This window comes from Heterodontus francisci, chromosome 23, assembly GCF_036365525.1.
Source record: "Heterodontus francisci isolate sHetFra1 chromosome 23, sHetFra1.hap1, whole genome shotgun sequence".
In the NCBI taxonomy this organism is placed as follows: Eukaryota; Metazoa; Chordata; class Chondrichthyes; order Heterodontiformes; family Heterodontidae; genus Heterodontus; species Heterodontus francisci.
The window spans coordinates 48,465,769-48,487,716 of NC_090393.1; the positions used below are offsets into that span (position 1 = coordinate 48,465,769).

Genomic DNA, 21,948 nt, shown 5'->3' on the forward strand with positions numbered 1-21,948 from the left:
GCTCAAGGAACAGCACCTCATCTTTCAATTGGGCACTTTTCAGCCTTCCAGACTTAATATTGAGTTCAACAATTTCAGATCATGACCTTTGTCCCCATTTTTTCAGACAGCTTTTCCGATTTAGACCTTCTCAAGACCCATTCCCTTTTGTCTTGCACCATCATCTCTTTTGTCATTATCTCTCCTGTCTTTCACCCTAGCACAGACCTTCCCTTTTGTTCTTTTCCTCCCCTCCCCTCCTTTCCCTCCCTCTGTTCTTGCTTACAATCTGTTACATTTCTAACACTTCTCAGTTCTGATGAAAGGTCATCAACCTGAAACATTAACTCTGTTTCTCTCTCCACAGAGGCTGCGTGACCTGCTGAGTATTTCCAGCACTTTCTGTTTTAATTTCAGATCTCCAGCATCCAGAGAAGCACCGTGATCACTAACTCGTCACAGTTCAGGAATCAAAACTGGAACCTTCCTGCTCTCATTGGCTCTAATGCTCACTGCCTCATTTAGCTGAGCAAAAGTGGAGTTCAAGAATTACTTATAAAAGACAAATGCTTTTGACATCAAAGGAAGCACAAATAAATTAACCTATATACAGAACCTGCTTATAGTGTTGCATATATGGTTGTTCCCAAGGTAAAAAATGCTTGTGTCAGTTGTTTTCATGATTGTTTCCAGCTTAATCAAGGGTTTTCATTAAGTCTTAGAGCCAAACTCCAGCCAGACATGTTAGAATTGTCACAGTAGTTTCTTTCCGTTTTAAAAAAATAGAAGTTTATTTCGTAGAGGTGTCCATTTATTGACCAATGGATGTCAAAAAGTTCCAAACAACAACAACTTGCATTTACATTGCACCTTTAATGTAGCAAAATGTCCCAGGGTGCTTTAAAGGAGTTTTAATTATCAGACAGAAATTCAACACAGAGCCAATGAAGGAGATGTTAGCACAGGTGACCAAAAGCTTTGTCAAAGAGGAGAGAGGGAGGGAGAAGCCTAGGGAGGGAATTCCATAGCTTATGGCCTTGGCATCTGAAGGCATGGCCGCCAATGATGGGGCAATAATTGGGGATGCATAGGAGGCCAGAATTAGAGGAACACAGTGATTTGAAGTATTGGGGGGAAATTAATGTTTATGTCTTTCCCGAAGCTTCAACTTTTACTTCACATTTTCTCCAAAAATTCCAGCAGGTGCATGCTGGGAACTGTAGTCACAGGTGCTTGCTGGGACAATGTTTGTTCAGTATCTTCAGCTGTCAGTGATGGCTCTTGGAAAAAATATTAAACTCAACCCCTAGACTTTCAGCTACAAGGTTATCACCACTCAATGTAAAAAGACAATTCTGTCGGTAAGTTCCATCATGTTGTTGTGAAATATTTATATTATGGTTTTATTATTTTAGAATTTTATTGTTCCTCATTTAAACCTAAAGTGTATTTTCTACGCCTGTGAATACATCTTAATGGCATCAGAATGATTTGCATTAAAAATGGAAACATTTCAGTAATTGCATTTCCTGAAACATTCTGGGGGTGAAACTGGATAGCGCAGGTCCAGTGCCGGCACAAACTGGGTAACCCAATCTCAATCAAAAGGGACATTGCACATGCGCTGTCCCTGGGCCTCAATTGTTTAACACAGGTTTTTTATGTTATGGTGTATGCTAATGAGATTCTCAGGAAATTTCAGCATTACTCACTTAAGAAAGGTATAAATTTTCACGGAACATGCCGTTTCAGGAAATCCGGAGCCATACAGAGCTGAAATGTCCCTTAGTTTGATTCCAGTCTGTGCTGTTGGCGGAACTCAGTGAGACAAGTGGCAGGGGTTCTACAATTGGCCTTAGTACCTTAGGGCTACTGAGAGGAAAGCTTTTTAAGGTTTCCCTCCACAATGAGAATCCAGAAGCCCCCTACTGGGAGTGCATCACTGTGGACACCAGGGGGCAACAGCATTGAGTTTGGCTCTGATGTCCTTCAAAACCCTATCAGAAATCATGATCAAAACTTACATGTGACTACTGACCACGGCTTTCAGGATATCAGAGGGTGACCCAGTTGAAAGCACAGTAAAGGCCTTCAAGAGGGGAGGCAAGATGACTGGAAAAAGGAATGAACCAAACTGGACTCAAAGGGAGTTTCCAAGGGCATTACATTGAGTGAAAACGTTTGTAAAAAGGGGTCAAAAAGCTGATGGAGGGCTCCCAGCAATCTTTCAAATTGCTCAGGAGCTTACAATTTATTTCAGCAATTTAGGATGGCAGCCTGACAGGAAGAGACTTGGTCGTGGGTAATGGGCAATTCAGGTCTGTATTTTGAGCAAATTGGTCCTTGTGTTGACTTGGATAGATTTTGCATTTCTACTGTTTCTCATTGGATAAAAGCTATGTCAAAACTGTCTAGCAAAAAGGCTATCGGTTCTATATAAAGTAGGCTTTAGTTACTGACTTGCATGGTATTGAGTGTCCAAAGTACAGTTCACATAAATAAGCCACATTGTATCTGAACCTATGATAAAACAGCTGCTTTTAAATATGAAAATGGCTGATTGCATTATGTAAATATTAGATGTATAATTAATCGCAAACAGCTGCATACAAATTCTATAGCGATATTCCTAAGAAAGGTTAGGATTGGCATGTAATGAGGTGTGGCATTATTTTGCACTGAATGTTATGATCTTTCGCTGGTGTGCAGACCATGAGATAGGATTATTAAAAGGAGTTGATAAATGGGGCCAATAATGGATGGATAGAAGCTGTGTACTAGAGACAGAAAGTGGTGAAAATCCGCTTTCGATTTAATATAAGTTTACCAAAATTACAAAGCTAATTCTGCACAAGGAAGAGGAAGGGATATGGTGGGAAAGAAGAACAGCAGCTTGAATATTATCTGGTACGGGTTTCAATAGAGAAAAAGGAGAGAAACAGACATGACAAATGCTCCATCTCTAATCGTCATTGATTCTCCCTACTCTGCTGTAGACCCTCAGCCCTATTCAGAACCAAATACAATGTCTGTGAGAAACACCGGTTGAAGAGCTGTATAATGGGTGTTGAAGCGAATTGGTAAAATAAGGAAGCTAATTTTCCTGTAACAACTATTTCACCGATAGATTGGACCCTTGTAGAACCAATTAGTAGGTTAATTATGTGCAGATTTTAGATGCCATTCTGAGTGTCAGGTTAGCTCAATTGGGGGCAGTCTCACCCACTAAGTTGGAAGCCCACTCCAGGATTTAAGCTCATAAGTAAGCTGACACTCCAGTGCATATTGCAGTGGTTCAGGTGTTCCAAATCACATGGTACTATTCAACAAAGAGCAGGGAGATGTTATAACCAACATTCCTTCCTCAAACAACAACATCCAAACAGATTCAGCTGGTCATACATCCCAGCCACTGTTTGTGGGACCTTACACAAAATGGCTTCTACATTTGCCCACGTGACATTGGTAATGGCACAGTCAGAATAATTCATTGTGTATGAAGTAATGTTTCTGAAAGACGTGAGACCTGAGTGGTAGGACCCTGGATAGACTCATGCTGTATTTGCTTGACTCAGTCTAATTCTCAATCACCCAATGTTAAAACAGCCCCAGGGCAGTATCTGAGCAGCAAAGAGCACTGCCTGACTTTAATTCCTCTTCTGACCAGTTTCTGCTAGGTAGAGGGAGTAAATAGAACCTCAATTGACATTTTAGGCTGGAGTTGGTCAGACAGTGTGACCAGTTTCACAGGCGATGGTACCAAGGTGTCAACCTAGGACTTCTAACAATCCAAACCAACTCCCCACTACTTACCTTGCTGATAGCTACACTGGTTCAATTTTGGATCTCCGCAGTTTGTCTGTTGGATTTAAATGAGGCTGAGGCCTCCTTGTTGCTCAAAAGTCCACACAGACCCAGAGGTGCTAACCAAACCCAGGCTCCAGGAACTAATGATATTGTGGGCCCATTGATTTTGCCATCAGAATGTGGGGGCAGTTGGTTTTCTTGACCAAAGGGTATAACTAGATCCAGGAATTCAGGTTCAAACACTCTCCAGTGCACTGATAAACCACAAACTGAGTTTGTGGCAGTCCAGCCCTTACCAGAACACAGAATTTGCAGTATCTTTCTCCGTCTGGTTTTTATCCATTGCTGTTTGATTCTTTTTATATCAACCTTTTCCTTGGCACCCAATTCACAAAGCATTTGTTGACCTCCCAAAATGCAGCTTTCGGACAGTTTGGCCACAAAAGCCCGAGGTTTGCTCCACAAACTCAGCAAAGGAGTTTAGCAAATCAAAAACATTAACTGAATCAGAGACTTGAAACTTTCCTTGGTAGAGGATGTCAGCTAACAAACCCATGTGTTAAATTCTAAGTGAGTTGCTACTGCCATAACAAAGCTAGAAAGCAGGGGGAAGTGGGGTGGTGGTAATTTTGACCTTGGACAATGCTATAAAAGAAACAATATCGGATCAGCTGTCCATTTTACATGACTCCCAATCGGGACAGATGTATAACAGGCAGCAGATCCGATATAATTTGTTTTACAATATTGCCCAAAGTCAAAATAACTCCAGCAGCACAAAGTGTTAATGACAGAAAATATTGAATGATGGATTTTTGCCATTAACATTCAATCAGAATCTGCCCTCTCACTCCAGTTCCTGCGGGAAATCCTGGAAGAGGTCGGAGACCTGGTGGAAACAGCTGCAGTAACCTGGATGGAAAAGGACTCAAAACGCGATCCATTAATAAATAAGGTCTATAGCTGATGTGGCACATTCTGCAGCCAACATTTTGAGCATTACAATTGCTAAAACATTGTTCACCCAGCACTTACTGACCTAATTCAAAGCTTCAGTCTTCGTTCTCACAGCTTATTGCAACATTTAATCCAGATTTGAACCACTGTTCAGTAATTGATAAAATTCTGCTGGTAATGGATCGCAGGCCCCATGAAGTCATAAAAGTTGCTGATAATATAAAGCAGATGATCTGCCAAGTCGCACTTGTGAGGGCTGCACATCTACAGTCTGGCACAAAGGGTCTTGGTTTTCTTTTCCTCTGCTGTACATTTTCTTGGGTCCCATGGGTGTTCAAACAAGTTGAGGGAAAATGAATCCATTGCATTGTGTTTACATTCCACCAGCTGATATCTTGTGGTATTGTTCACAGTTATACTCTTCTCTAATAAATGGAACAAAATGCAATCTAAGGCATGATGCATTATTCTGCTGCTGAATTACAGCTGTCTGGCACCTGATTGGAGACACCATCAGAGAGAGAGAGCGGAGGGAGCAGTGCAGACCTGATCATAGACACCAGCAGCGGCGGCGAAAATTAAAAGAGAGAGAGAGGGAGAGAGAGAGGAGAGAGCAGGGGAACAGCGCAAACCTGATCGATGTATTTCCAAAAAAGCAAGCAGTGACGTCAGATGACAGCAAGTAGGTGATTGGACGGTGAGTATTAGTTTTTAAAAAAAACTATGGCAGTAGTTTAAACTTGGACCAGGAAACTATAATGTACTGCATTAAATTTATAGCTTAACTAGTTAAACGAAGTAATAAAATTTCAATCAAGGTAAGTATAACAGTACAGAAATTAGTCTTGACTATTGGCACAGTGTAGGTCTAGAGGCATTAATTAAAACTAATAGTTTATGCAAGATATTAACTAGATTCTATAAGAGGGAATAGAGTTTATTTTTGTTGGATCATAGATGGGCAGCTGAGACCTCTTGCTTGCAATTCCTGTGCCATGTGGGAACTTCAGGACACTTCATGTGTCTTAGGGGAACCACATATGTAGGAAGTGTGTCCAGCTGCTTGAGCTCGAGCTTAGGATTTCCAAGCTTGAGGAGCAGCTGGAGTCACTGCGGAGCATCAGTGCAGAACGTATGTTCTAGAAGGTGTTCTCCCCACAGGCAAGGACAGTTCAGGATAGTAAATGGGTGACCATCCAAAAGAGTAGGAACAGGCAGGAGTCTTTGGAGATTCTTGGGACCAGTTCTGGAGCAGGAGACACCTATTCAAAAAGGATGGGTTGCAACTCAACAGGACTGGGACCAATGTCCTCACATGGAGGTTCACTAGTGTGGTTGGGGAGGGTTTAAACTATATAGGCAGTGGCTAGCCACCAGCATTTAGAAGCAGAAAAGAGGAATAAGATACAGAAAGGAGTGAAAGTGTTGGATTGTACTAGAGTAAGTAGTACCATTTTATAGAGGAGCAGGCTAAGAAGGACTATGAGGAATACAAAGACAGATTTACAATGCGTGTATGTGAATACACAAAGTGTGGTGAATAAGATTGGTGAGTTACAAGCACAAATAGCCATGTTGGAATATGATGTTGTGGTAATAATGGAAACATGGCTTAAAAATGGTGAGGACCGGGTGCTTAATACACAAGAATACAAAGTGTTCAGAAAAGATAGAGAAGAAACAAGGGAGGTGGGGTATCCGTACTGATCAGGGAAGACACTGCAGCGTTGGAAAGAGAGGATGTCCTTGAGGAGGCAAATACAGAATTCATTTGGTTAGAGTTGAGAAGCAAAAGGGGTATGATTGCACTACTGATGGTATTCTATAGGCTTCTAAATAGTCAGAGAGAGGTATAGGAGCAAATCTGCAGGGAAATCACAAAGATGTGCAAGAACTACAGAGTGGTAATATTGGGGGAGTTTAATTACTCAAATATCAATCGGGAGAATGTTGGAGTAAAGGGTAAGAAAGAGGAGGAATTTCTGAATGTGTTAAGGAGAACTTCCTTGATCAGTATGTTCTCAGTCCAACTAAGAAGGCGGCATTGCTGGGTGTGGTGTTTGAGGACCAAGTGTCTGTGGGGGAACACTTGGGTAAGAGTGATCATTGTATCATGAGGTTTAGATTAGTAATGGAGAAAAGCAAGGAACAATCTGAAGTAGAACTTCTAAATTGGAGGAGGGCTAACTTCAATGGGATGAAAGGGGATCTAGCCAGGGTAAAATGGAACCAAAGTCTCTCAGGAAAAATTGTAATGGAACAATGGGTGATCTTTAAGGAGGAGATGTTTCAGGTACAAGCTAGGTACATTCCAACAAGGGTGGAAGGTTAGGGGAACCAAAGCCAGGGCTCGTTGGATGACAAGGGAGATAGAGAATATGATGAAACAAAAAAAAGAGGGTGCTTGATGCATGTCAGGTGAATTCTTCCAATCTTCCCTTGACACGGGGGAGGTGCCAGAGGATTGCAGAGTGGCAAATGTGACTCCTTTATTCTAAAAAGGGTGTAAGGACATTCCCGGTAACTACAGGCCGGTCAGTTTAACATCAGTAGCGGGTATCGTTTTAGAAACAATAATCAGGGAAAAACATCAACAGGCACTTGGAGAGGTTTGAGTTAATTAAGGAGAGCCAGCATAGATTTATAAAAGGCAGATCATACTTTACGAATCTAATTGAATTTTTGGATGAAGTAACGGAGAAGGTTGATGAAGGAAAAGCAATGGATGTTGTCTATATGGATTTTAAGAAAGTGTTTGACAAGGTACAACATAAAAGGCTGGTTAATAAAATTGGGGCTCATGGAATAGGAGGGTCAGTGTCAGCTCAGATAAAAAATTGGGTTAAAGATAGAAATCTGTGAATCATGGTCAATGGTTGTTTTTCAGACTGGGGGATGGTAGACAAGGTTCATTGCTAGGACCACTGTTTTTTTTGATATGCATAAATGACTTGGATATTGGAATACAGAGTAAAATTTCAAAAGTTGCCAATGATGCTAAACTTGGAGATATGTGCATAGATCTTTGAATGTGGCAGGGAGAGTAGTTAGCAAAGCATATGGGATCTTGGGCTTCATAAATAGAAGTATTGAGTACAAAAGCAGCAAGGTTATGCTGAACCTTTATAAAGCTCTGGTTCAGCCACACTAGAGTATTGCATTCAGTTCTGCTCACCACACTTTAGGAAGGATGTGGGTCCTTGAGAGGGTGAGAGATTTACTAGAATGGTTATAGGGATACGGAATTTTGGCTACAAGGCTAGGATGGAGAAGTTGGGATTGTTCTCCTTGGAGCAAAGGAAATTGAGGGGAGATTTGATAGAGGTGTGCAAGATTCTGACAGGTTTGGATAGGGTAGACAAAGAAAAGCTATTGCCATTAGCTGATAGTACAAGGTCTGGGGGTCACAGATTTAAGGTTTTGGGCAAGAGATGCAGGGGGAATCTGAGGGAACTTTTTTATGCAGTGAATGGTAACGACCTGGAACTCACTGCCTATGAGGATGGTAGAAGAGGAGACAATGAATGATTTCAAAAGGGAACTGGAAGGGCATTTGAGTGAAATAAACTTGCAGGGATACTGGGATAGAGCGTCAGAATGGAACTGATTGGATTACTCTACAGAGAGCTGTCATGGATCCAATGGGTCAAATGGCTTGCTCCTGTGCCGTTATGACTCTATGACTGGAATGTGTCCTTTTAAGGCCATAAGATTTCATTGCTGTACTTTCCTGAGATCAGTTTGGGTGAGATGTTCAACTGAAACCCGATCTGCCCCTGGCAGGTGGGCATAACGAGTGTTATGGCACTATTTTGAAGAAAAACAGGGGAGTTCAACCTAGTGTCCTGACCAATATTTATCCCTAAACCTGTATCACTAAAAAATCGATTATCTGGCCATCATCACATTGCTTGCTATGAGTAAATTGGTTGCCGTTTTACCTACATTACATCACTGATTGTGCTTCAAAAGTACTACATTGGCTATAAAGCACTTTTGGACATCTGAAATTCATGAAATTAATGTATATAAATATAAATATAAATGTAAGTTTTTCTTTTTTCGAAATTGTATTTAGATTAAACCATAAATATCAATTAGAGGGTCAAAAAGATCAGGAGGAAATTGTTGTGGGACCACTTTAAGAGAGGACCACTTAAGAGGCTGTAAGTTAAGGTTATCGGAGGAAGTGATGTCATGTCACACATGACCAGGGAGTTGTGGGTTTAGCCCGACAGAGTGAGATGTGTATTGGTGTGGCTCCTGTAGTAGCTGTATAGATTATCTGTTCCAGTTAAGTTATAATAAAAACCCATGTATTCTTCAGATATTACTTGAAGTCCTGTGAATCTTACAATAGTTCATATACCAAAGAAACAAGTAATATTATATGGTGGCAGTGGTGGGATATATTTTTCTGAAGACCACCAAATATTACATCATGGCAACGTTTGATTTTTTTTCTGAAGGACACACCAGAAGAGAACAAGGAACAGCAGGTTGCTGACTAGGATTGCAGTTGGCAGATGACCCCACAACAGTGCAGTGAGCTAGAAATACAGACAGGACCTTGGGAGGTGTTGAATCTCTGAGTACAGTAGGCAAATTGCCAGGAGATTGGAGCTTTCGACTAATCTGGCAGTGGGTGGAAACATTTGAAAAGAATTGTTTTAGCCATAACTACATTAGTTTTCCCAGTTTTCTTTTGCTTTGTGGGCAGGGTCTAAGCCATAAAGAGAGGAAAGAGCTCAACAGTGCCACTGCAGGTCCAGCACAAAGTAAAAAGCTGGTTGTGGCAGCTGCCAGTCCTGCAAGCTGAAGACCACTGCAGAGAGAAGCCTGAAAGAAAAAAAAACTGCTCTCTCAGTCTTAAAAAAAGAACCAGCCTGTGTAAACAAAGAAAACCGCTCTCGGTTTAAAAAAATCAAATGAACCATGTAAACAAAAGCAGCTGCCATCTTACTCTTAAAAGGAGCAGGCCTGTAAAAATGAACTTGTCTAAAAAATGAAACAGAAAGCTACACCCATGAGACAGAAAATCTGTAAAGCAGAGAGCATGAAAAAGAAATGTGCTTGTGAAAAAAAAACCTGTGAAAAGGCCTACATCTGTTAAAAAGCAGGATCATCCAGACAATGGCTTTCAGGTATCCAGTTATGGAGTGGAAGGCGTCAGACATAGCGTCTGAATTTAAACTATTTCAACAATGGATGGAACTGTGTTTCCTGGATCAAGAAGTGAGCAAACCAGAGATAAAAGTTTTGAAAATCAAGATCGCACTAGCAACGAGGGACTGCAACAGATCAACACATTAGGATTGTCAGCTGAGGATCAGAAGGACCCTGGGAAGCTATGGGCATGCCTGAAAGATCAACTGAAGGTAAAAGTCAATTTCCAAGTACATTGGCTTGAGCTTATGATCTACTGGCAAAAGCAAGAAGAGTCCATTGACTAGTTTGTCGCAAGGTGCCGAGACAAAGCTCAAGAATGCGACTTCACAGATATTGAATTCTCAGAACGGGTTATAGAGCTAGTAATTTCATCTACTCCACGAGAGGCTTTTCAAAAAGACCTGCTAAAAAAGAAGAAAGGGTGGCACAGTGGCGCAGTGGTTAGCACTGCAGCCTCACAGCTCCAGCGACCCGGGTTCAATTCTGGGTACTGCCTGTGCGGAGTTTGCAAGTTCTCCCTGTGACCGCGTGGGTTTTCGCCGGGTGCTCCGGTTTCCTCCCACCGCCAAAGACTTGCAGGTTGATAGGTAAATTGGCCATTATAAATTGCCCCTAGTATAGGTAGGTGGTAGGGGAATATAGAGAAGGTGGGGATGTGGTAGGAATATGGGATTAGTGTAGGATTAGTATAAATGGGTGGTTGATGGTCGGCACAGGCTCGGTGGGCCGAAGGGCCTGTTTCAGTGCTGTATCTCTCAATAAATAAATAATTAAAACTTCCTTGCAGCCCACACTAAAATCAAATAGTCCTTGAGGAACAGGTCTCATAGGTGCACTACTCAACGGTGGACAGAAATTTGAAGCCATCATGGCTGGGCAATACAGTTACAAGTGTTGGCAGCAGCTGCAGTAATTGGTATCATAACCAAGGCTTAGAAGTCTGCTAAGCTTTTGCAAGGGGAGGCGGTGGCATAGTGGTATTGTCACTGGACCAGTAACCCAGAGACCCAGGGTATTTCTCCAGGGACATGGGTTTGAATCCCACCACAGCAGAAGGTGAAATTTGAATTCAATTAATAAATCTGGAATTAAAAAGCTCGTCTAATGGTGGCCATGAAACCATCGTCGATTGTTGTAAAAACCCATCTGATTCACCAATGTCCTTCAGGGAAGGAAATCTGATGTCCTTGCCTGGTCTGGCCAACATGTGACTCCAGATCCACAATAATGTGGTTGACTCTTACATGCTGTCTAAAATGTATCTGGACGGACCACCCGGCATCAACCTAGGCACTGGATGTGACAATGGCAAACCCAGCCCTGTTGACCCTGCAAAGTCCTCCTTACTAACATCTTGGGGTTTGTGCCAAAGTTATGAGAGCTGTCCCACAGACCAGTCAAGCAACAGCCAGACATAGTCATATTCACCGACTCATACCTTGTTGACAATGTCCCAGACACTGCCATCGCAGTCCACTGGTATATCTGGTCCCAGCGGCAGGACAGACCCAGCAGAGGCGGCGGCGGCACAGTTGTATAAAGTTGGGTGGGAGTTGCCCTGGGAGTCTTCAACATTGACTCCAGACCCCATGAAGTCTCATGGCATCAGCTTAAACATGGGCAAGGAAACCTCCTGCTGATTACCACCTACTGCCCCTCCTCAGCTGATGATTCAGTACTCCTCCAGTGTTGATCAGCACTTGGAGGAAGCACTAAGGGCGCAGACTGTACTTTGGGGGGGGCCTTCAATGTCGATCACCAAGATTGGCTCGGTAGCACCACTGCTGACCGAATCCTAAAGGACATAGCAGCTAGACTGGGTCTGCGGCAGGTGGTGAGGGAACCAACAAGAAGGAAAAACATACTCGTCCTCATCAATCTGCCTGTCACAGATGCATCTGTCCATGACAGTATTGGTAGGAGTGACCACTACACAGTCCTTACAGAGACAAAGTCCCGTCTTCACGTGTTGTGTGGCACTATTACCATGTTAAAAGAGATAGATTTTCGAACTGATCTAGCAATGCAAAACTGGGCATCCAAGAGGCGCTGTGGGCCGTCAGCAGCCGCAGAATTGTACTCAACCACAATCTGTAATCTCATGGCCCGGCATATCCCCCACTCCACCATTACCATCAAGCCGGGGGACCAACCCTGGTTCAATGAAGAGTGCAGGAGGGCATGCCAGGAGCAGCACCAGGCATACCTCAAAATGAGGTGCCAACTTGGTGAAGCTACAACACAGGACAACTTGCATGCCAAACAGCATAGCCAGCATGCGCTAGACAGAGCTAAGCGATCCCTTAACTAATGAATCAGATCTAAGCTCTGCAGTCCTGCCACATCCAGCCGTGAATGGTGGTGGACAATTAAACAACTAACTGGAGGAGATGGCTCCACAAATATCACCATCTTCAATGATGGGGGGAGCCCAGCATATCAATGTGAAAGATAAGGCTGAAGCATTTGCAACAATCTTCAGCCAGAAGTACCAAGTTGATGATGCATCTCGGCCTCCTCCTGAAGTCCCGAGCATCACAGATGCCAGTCTTCAGCCAATTCGATTCACTCCGCGTGATATCAAGAAACGACTGAAGGGACTGTATACTGCAAAAGCTATGGGCCCTGACAATATTCCGGCAATAGTACTGAAGATCTGTGCTCCAGAACCTGCCGCGCCCCTAACCAAGCTGTTCCAGTACAGCGACAACACTAGCATCTACCCGGCAATGTGGAAAATTGCCCAGGTTTGTCCTATACACAAAAAGCAGGACAAGTCCAATTACCGCCCCATCAGTCTACCCTCAATCATCAGTAAAGTGATGGAAGGTGGCGTGACAGTGCTATCAAGCAGCACTTGCTTAGCAATAACCTGCTCACTGATGTTCAGTTTGGATTCTGCCAGGGCCACTCAGCTCCTGATCTCATTGCAGCCTTGGTTCAAATATGGATAAAAGAGCTGAACACAAGAGGTGAGGTGAGAGTGACTGCCCTTGGCATCAAGGCAGTATTTGTCGGAGTACGGCATCAAGGAGCCTCAGCAAAACTGGAGTCAATGAGAATCAGGGGGAAAACTCTCCACTGGTTGGAGTCATACCTAGCACAAAGAAAGATGGCTGTGGTTGTTGGAGGTCAATCATCTCAACTCCAGGACATCACTGCAGGAGTTCCTCAAGGTATTGCCCTCAGCCCAAACAGCTTCAGCTGCTTCATCAATGACCTTCCTTCAATCATAAGGTCAGAAGTGGGGATTTTTGCTGATGATTGCACAATGTTCAGCACCATTCATGACTCCTCAGATACTGAAGCAATCCGTGTAGAAATGCAACAAGACCTGGACAATATCCAGGCTTGGGCTAATAAGTGGCAAGTAACGTTTGCACCACATAAGTGCCAGGCAATGACCATCTCCAATAAGAGATAATCTAACCATCTCCCCTTGACATTACAATCGCTAAATTCCCCTCTGTCAACATCCTGGGGGTTACCATTGACCAGAAACTGACTTGGAGAAACCATACAAAACTGTGGCTACAAGATCAAGTCAGAGGCTTGGAATCCTGTGGCGAGTAACTCACCTCCTGACTCCCCAAAGGCTGTCCACCATCTGCAAGGCACAAGTCAGGAGTGTGATGGCATACTCTCCAATTGCCTGGATGGGTGCAGCTCCAACAACACTCAAGAAGCTCAACACCATCTAGGACAAAGCAACCCGCTTCATTGGCACCCCATCTACAAACTTTCACTCCCTCCACCACCAATGCACAGTGGCAGCAGTGTGTACCACCTACAAGATGCACTGCAGCAACGCACCAAGACTCTTCAGACAGCATCTTCCAAACCCGAGACCTATATCACCTAAAAGGACAAGGGCTTTTGATCCCTGTTTGAACCTGACAGTAGAGTCCTGAAGTCTGCACGAAAATCCTCCCCCTGAAGTGTGATAGCACAACTTATATATTTAGACTGTGATTTTCTGCAGTTTCTTTCCTAGGGTCTAAAACTCCACTGTGCAATATTTTTAGTGCACAGACCAACATATTTGCCATGAAACTCCTATGTGCACTGTTTTTAATGAAGTCATTATCTAGTTTTAAAATCCACTTGATCTAAACTAGTTAATGACCTCGAAAATTGCTCACACAAGAATTTGAGGTAGACGCTGAAAATAGTGCATGGAGGAATTTCAACTGTGGGCTGTGTCATCTTAGGAGGAAGCATGGGACAGAAGTTACAGGGTTCAATTTGGAGTTGCTTGGGGAGACTGTTGTCATTTATGTATGACAATAGCTTCAAACAGTTTCAAAGGGTCAAATTAACTCTCCCCTTTCAAAATGCTTGAAAACGCTGTTAATGGAACACTTGAAGGGCAAGTGGCTTCCCTCTGTGACGTAAATGAGTCTATGACTCTCAAGGCAGACTGTTTAGATACCCTGCTTGGGTATTGATGCTATTGTCCTGCAAGACTAATTTTTGGGAATTTGATACAGGGTTGGATTTTACCAAGCCCACAACGTTGGGTTCCATGGTGGGGGGTGGGGGTGGCGGGGTGGGGGGCGGAGTTGATAGATGGTTCCGGCAGCGGTCCACCATGGAGGCCGACGCCGGGAGGGCCCAGCCAGATCCTCCCGGTGGTGGCGAGGCTCCGTGGCGGCCACCCCACCTCTCCCCCCGCCGCTGGGAGACAGGACCTGGATTTAAATATTTAGATTACTTACATGCCTAAATTTAAATTAACTTCCCTTAAATCTTCCGGGCACACCACGATCTTTGGTGTGGCGGCCGGCACTCCTGCGCCTTCAATTCCCTGTCCAGGGAAAGCTGACGTGACACTGGTGAGGAGGGGGGAGGAGTTCAGATTTTCAGTGCGGCAGGGTGGACAGGGTCAAATAAACGTAATGGGTGTAGGGAATGGTGGGAAGGGATGAACTTTAAACCTTGTGCGGTCTGGGAGCGGGAAGGTCAGATTTAAAAAGTAAGTGTTTTCGGGGGGGAGGGCAAATAGTTAATGTAATTGTTATTGGGGGTGGGAAAGGGGTGTTAGAAATTTATTTGAGAATTTTTGGGGGGTGTTGCTTTATTAATTTAAGTATGCCAGCAGGGCTGTCTGCCCTTTAAAATGGCGCCAGCGCCTGTGCACAGACTGCTGATGCCATTGCTGGGGATGGACGGCCCACACCTCCATGCGATTGGGGTGGGCTGCCCTGGCTATTTAAATGAGCCGCCACGCGGGAGATTGCGGTGGCTCTTTGGCCTGCGGCTGACACATGTGGGCTGCCATTTTTTGAGCTCGCCGCCGATCTTAAAATCCTGCCCACAGCCTTTCATTAAAGCACACAAGGCAACATGACAATTAAGGTGACTACGTAGTTGCCTGAAAAACATGATCCATAACCCTTGATTTTTAACTTATAGTCAACTCAATTTGAGGTCCAGTGTGCCCTGTTTTATTTAAATTGAATATCCCACATTTGATATATTAAACACTGTTCCATTACACTGTAAAATCAGAAACAGTGAACAGACTGAACCTTACCATGTAATTTGTTAGGTGACAAGGCACTTGGCTGCATGGGTGAGCTATTATTTGTTGTCACGGGGGTTACCGTGTGGGGTTGTTGAGTGCCATATGCATCCATTGCCAACTTGTGCCGAAAAGCCTCTTCCTTCCTCCGGTTTGCAAACCAGTTGTACACCCGTACCTCAGTAACAAGGTTAGAGCCCAGCCCATGGGCCTGTGATGGGGAAACCCCTCGCTGTATACACTCTGCTCTGTAATGAACATAGATAATAAATGTGTAAGACCGTTAAGTCCATTTCATCAGGTTCTTTGCAAACTTCCAGAGAAAATTTGCAAAATATAATTTTACCTTTCCACAATCACCCAAATTCATACAATGTATTCACCTTGAAAGAAAAACATTGCTTTAAGTCAAAGAAGTTTTTATTATTCTTTATTGTCATAAACAAGCATTGCATTTACCAGGCTGGGGACCAAATAAAATTCCATCATCACCAAATAGGTGCTTTTAAAAAAACTAGCGTCTTCTCCAAAAAATTTAAAACACATTCTAGGCCTAGTACAATTAATTGTTGTAACAATTAGTCATAAAGTCATTTACGGCACAGAAGGAGGTAATTCAGCCCATCGAGTCCATGCCGGCTCTCCGCAGAGTAATCCCATCAGTCCCATTCCCCTGCTCTATCCCCGTAGCACTGCGAGTTTATTTCCCTCAAGTGCCTATCCAATTTCCTTCTGAAATCATTCGTTGTCTCCGCTTCCACCACCCTCGTGGGCAGCAAGTTCCAGGTCATCATCCAATCGCTGTGCAAAAAAGTTCTTCCTCACATTCCCCCTGCATCTCATGCCCAAAACATTCAATCTGTGCCCCTGAGTCCTTCTACCATCAGTTAATGGGAACAGTTTTTCCTTGTCTAATTTATCTAAACCTGTCATAATCTTGTACTCCTCCTATCAAATCGCCTGTCAATCTCCTTTGTTCCAGGGAGAACAATCCCATCTCTTCCAACCTAACCTTGTAACTAAAATCCTCCATCCCTGGAACCATTCTGGTAAATCTCCTCTGCACCATCTCAAGGACCCTCACATCCTTCCTGAAGTGTGGTGATCAGAACTGGACACAATACTCTAGTTGGGGCCTAACCAGAGCTTTATAAAGGTTCAGCATAACTTCCCTGCTTTTGTACTGTATGCCTCTGTTTATGAAGCCAAAGATCCCATATGCTTTGCTTACCACTCTCTCAATATGTCCTGCCACCTTCAAAGATCAATGCACTTGCACCCCCAGGTCCTTCTGTTCCTGCACGCTCTTTAGAACTGCACTATTAAGTATATATTGCCTCACCCTATCCCTTCTGCCAAAATGCATCACCTCACACCTGTCTATATTAAATTCCATTTGTCACTTGTCTGCCCCATCTGCTAGCCCCTCTATGTTCTGTTGTAGGCAGTTCATATCATCCACACTGTTTGCCACACTTCCAAGTTGGTATCATAGGCAAATTTTGAAATTCTGTTCTATGTTCCAAAACCAAATCATTTATATATAGCAAAAAAAGCAGCGGTCCGAGCAGTGAACATTGGGGAACACCACTGTCTACCATCCTACAGTCTGAAAACAACCATTTACCATGGCTCGTTTTTTGTCCCTAACCCAATTTTTTATCCAGTTGAACATTGACCCTGCTATTCCATAAGCCCCAATTTTGTTAACCAACTTTATATGTGGTACTTTATCAAATACTTTATTAAAATCCATATAGACAACATCTAACACATTCCCTTCATCAACCTTCTCTGTTACTCAATCAAAAAGTTCAATTAGATTTGTCAAGCATTAAGTGCCTTTTACAAATCCATGCTGGCTATCCTTAATTAATTCAAACCTCTCCAAGTGCCTGTTGATTTTTTCCCCTGATTATTGTTTCTAAAACCTTACCCACCACTGATGTTAAACTAACTGGCCTGTAGTGGCTAGGACTGTCCGTGCACCCTTTCCTGAATAAGGGTGTCACATTTGCCACTCGCCAACCCTTGAGCAACTCAAGCGGTGAGGTGAGAGTGACTGTCCTTGACATCAAGGGAGCATTTGACCAAGTATGACATCAAGGAAACCTAGCAAAACTGGAGTCAACGGGAATCAGGGGGAAAACTCTCACTGGTTAGGGTCATACCTAGCACAAAGGAAGATGATTGTGGTTGTTCGAGGTCAATCATCTCAATCCCAGGACATTACTGCAGGAGTTGGGTGACAAGACATCCAATGAGGTTTCGCTTGGCAGCTGATAGGCCCTCAACATTAAGTTGTAAGATATAGAGAGCATGCCCTGTTGCCATAAAGCCAGAGGGTTGCTCAATGTTGAGATTGGTAGTTCTGGGGTGACTGGGATTCCACAAGGGGGCTCTTTTTCAGCCCTTTAACTTTCTCTTGGAATTCAGTCTGCTGATAGGATCATTTGCTTCCCTGGGATGCCTCGATACTGACGGGAGGCGCAGCGTGAACGCTGATCCATTGATGGGAGGAAACGACAGCAGGGCTCAATTTCACTCATTCCAGTCGGAAGTGCTAGAGCCTGATTCGCCACCTTGAAGCAACCCAAAAACCACCTGTATTAAATCGCCCATCAGTCACCCTGAACCGAGTTGCTAGTCATCTGCTCCTTGTAGTGAGGACACCGTTGGAAAAGAAAACAAAACACATCGTCTGTAATGAACTGAAAAAAACACCAGCAACATGCAGAACATGTCATTCCTCACCCCTTCAAGATCACAGAACTGGAGAAAGCATTAAGGGGCTTGAAATGTGGCAAAGCAGTGGGATATGACAACATTGCACCAGAATTCCTGAAGCATCTTGGCCCCCGTGCTCGTGCCTGGCTGACTCAGTTCTACACAAGAATCATCAGCTCAAACTCACTCCCGAAGGTGTGGCGTATGGCAAAAATCATTGCCATTCCAAAACCCGGAAAAGATCTCACACTGGTGTTCAGCTATTGACCGGTTTCACTACTTGCTGTGTGCTTTAAGATCTTTGAGTATCTTATCCTGCAACACTTATCTCTGGACGTAGAGACCAAGCTGGTTTCCATAAGGGGCGCAGCATATGTGATCACGTTCTGGCACTCACCACCTACATCGAAAATGGCTTCCAAAAGAACCTGAAGACAGGCATAGTGCTACTGGACTTTACAGCTGCCTATGATACAGTGTGACATTGGCCTGCTCCTAAAGCTGGCCAGAGTGCTTCCAACCTGGGTCAGGACAGTTGCTGAAACACTCCTTCACAACAGACGATTTAGAGTCCACCTTGGACAAAGGGAGAAGTGCATGGAGAAGACTGGCCAATGGATTACCACAGGGCTCAGTGTTAACCCCAACGCTGTTCAACATGTATACAAATGACCTGCCAACAACCACATCTCGCAAGGTCATCTGTGGTGATGACATCTGTTGTGCCACTCAAGTTCCATCCTTCTGCACCCTGGACCAGATCCTTAACGAAGGTGTTAAAGTTGACAGACAACTGCAGCACATGGTGTCTCACAGTACATTCCTCTAAAACCATATCCAGTGTATTCCACCTCCACAATGCCAGTGCCTAAAAAGAATTGTGCATCTACATGGATGGTCAGAGACTAAAGCATGATTCCAATCCAACATTCTTGGGAGTGATTCTAGATAGGACTGCCTACCGGGAGCATCTGAAGAAAACATGCAAACATACGAATTAGGAGCAGGAGTAGCCACCCGCCCTTCAAGCCTGCTCCGCCATTCAATAAGTTCATGGCTGAACTGATTACTCCATATTTCCCCGATAACCTTCCACCCCCTTGCTTATCAAGAATCTATCTACCTCTGCCTTAAAAATATTCAAAGACTCTGCTTCCACCGCCTTTTGAGGAAGAGAATTCCAAAGACTCATGACCCTCTGAGAGAAAAAATGTCTCCACATCTCTATCTTAAATGGGTGACCCCTTATTTTTAAACAGTGACCCCTAGTTCTAGATTCTCCTACAAGGGAAACATCCTTTCCACATCCACCCTATCAAGACCCCTCAGGGTCTTATATGTTTCAATCAAGTTGCCTCTTACTCTCCTAAATTCCAGGTGATACAAGCCTAGCCTGTTCGATCTTTCCTCGTAAAACAGTCCGCCCATTCCAGGTATTAGCATAGTAAACCTTCTCTGTACTGCCTCCAACGCAGTTACATTCTTCCTTAAATAAGGAGACCAGTACTGTACACAGTACTCCAGATGTGGTCTCACCAATGCCCTGTATAGCTGAAGCATAACCTCCCTACTTTTGTATTCAATTCCCTACGCAATAAACAATAACATTCTATTAGCTTTCCTAATAACTTGCTGTACCTGAATGCTAACCTTTTGCGATTCATGCACTAGATCCCTCTGTATCTCAGAGTTCTGCAATTTCTCACCATTTAGATAATATGCTTTTTTATTCTTCCTGCCAAAGTGGACAATTTCTCACTTTCCCACATAATACTCCATTTGCCAGGTCTTTGCCCACTCAAATAACCTATCTATATCCCTTTGTAGCCACTTTATGACCTCTTCACAAGTTACTTTCCTACCTATCTTTGTGTCATCAGCAAATTTAGCAACCATACCTTCAGTCCCTTCATCTAAGTCATTTATATAAATTGTAAAAAGTTGAGGCCCCAGCACAGATCCCTGTGGCGCACCACTCGTTACATCTTGCCAACCAGAAAATGACCCATTTATGCCTACTCTTTGTTTCCTGTCAGCTAACCAATCTTCTATCCATGCCCTACACCATGAACTTTTATTTTCTGCAATAACTTCTGATGTGACACCATATCAAATGCCTTCTGGAAATCTAAGTACATTACATCCACCGATTCCCCCTTATCCACAGCACATGTCACTCCCTCAAAGAACTCCAATAAATTGGTTAAACATGATTTCCCTTTCACAAAACCATGTTGACTCTGCCTGATTACCTTGAATTTTTCTAAATGTCCTGCTATACTGTCTTTAATAATAGCTTCTAACATTTTCCCTAAAACGGATGTTAAGCTAACTGGCCTGTAGTTTCCTGCTTTCTGTCTCCCTCCTTTTTTGAATAAAGGAGTTACATTTTCCAAAACCGCAGCAAAGGTCAAAATCAGAAACAATCTATTAACCGAACTTGCTATATCTATCGGGGTGCTGCTCCCACAACTCGCCGGACCTCAGCACTTTCCCTATCATACTCAGCAGCAGAGGACTATGCACCTGTCTGGCATAGGTCATCACACACACATCTTGTTGATACTCAATTGAATGCAACAATGCGCATCATAACTGGAACCCTCTGTCCAGACCCCCTCTCCTGGCTTCCTGTCTTCACAAACATCACTCCCCCACATCCGCTGACTGACAAAAACCCACAAGCTGGTTGAAGCCATTCGTGCTGCACCTCATTTACCACTCCCTAATGACATGTTCAATCCATATACTTCCTTCCCTCCATCTTGGTGCCCCATATGGAGCAACCTTCCTGAGCAAGATCTACCAGCCGACATCCTTTGGATCAAGGAATGGGAAACATGGGAAGTCACTAACAAGTTCCTTGTGACGAACCCCATCTGTCGAATGGCAGGCTTTGAACCACCATGGCAAGAGTCGTTCTTGCTAAACAGATTCAGAACAAGCCAGGGCCCCTGTGCAGCCAACCTCCACTGCTGGGGCCTCACTACAAACTCCTTATGCAGTTGTGCAGAGACACAAACAATGCTGCACATTACTGAGGAGTGTCCCCTCTACAGACTAAGTGACAGACTAATCACCTTAAATCCAGCAAATGAGGAGGCTATCGCTTTGCTCCAGGAATTTGCATTCACTAAATAAACTGCAGGAGTTCCTCAGGATACTGTCGTAGGCCCAACCATCTTCAGCTGCTTCATCAGTGACCTTCCCTCCATCATAAGGCCAGAACTGGGGATGCTCGCTGATGATTGCACAATATTCAGCACCATTCGCAACTCCTCAGATACTGAAGCAGTCCATGTCCATATGCAGCAAGACCTGGACAACATTCAGGCTTGGGCTGATAAGTGGTAAGTTACATTCGTGCTACACAAGTGCCAGGTGTTACGACCAGGTGAGAAAGAGGTCTAGCGTTCCCTTTCAACCTTCAACTGATCTTACTGTAACAGGGTTTAATTTTAAACACATTATGTTTTTAGCTCCCCCTTTGGTGAATCCTTGTTCACCGCTTTCTAATTATAAGGCAAAGAAACAGGCACAAACAGGCTTTCTCAGGTTTAAAGAAAAAAAGTGAAATTTATTAAACCTAAACTTAAACTCTAATTTGATTAAAGCCTACGGATACATGACGCGCCCATGCGATACACGCATGCAGATAGAGACAGAAAGAGCAGAAGAAAAATAAAGTGGAAAAGTTTGAGGCAATATCTGAAGAGTTGTTGTTATGGTTCTTCAAGCTCCTTGTAGAGTCCTTGATTGTAGTTAGATCTTGCTTTTGTTGGGGC

General features: G+C 43.7%; 1 protein-coding gene across 1 annotated transcript in view; it reads right to left on the reverse strand.

The window, feature by feature from the left end:
• The window catches only part of hnf1a (HNF1 homeobox a), a 258,658-nt gene that overhangs the window by 165,278 nt on the left and 71,432 nt on the right, over positions 1 to 21,948 (reverse strand). Inside the window, exon 4 of the mRNA XM_068055205.1 lies at positions 15,449 to 15,684. Within this exon, the coding sequence (XP_067911306.1) occupies positions 15,449 to 15,684 (236 nt within the window). The remainder of the gene's footprint in view (positions 1 to 15,448; positions 15,685 to 21,948) is intronic.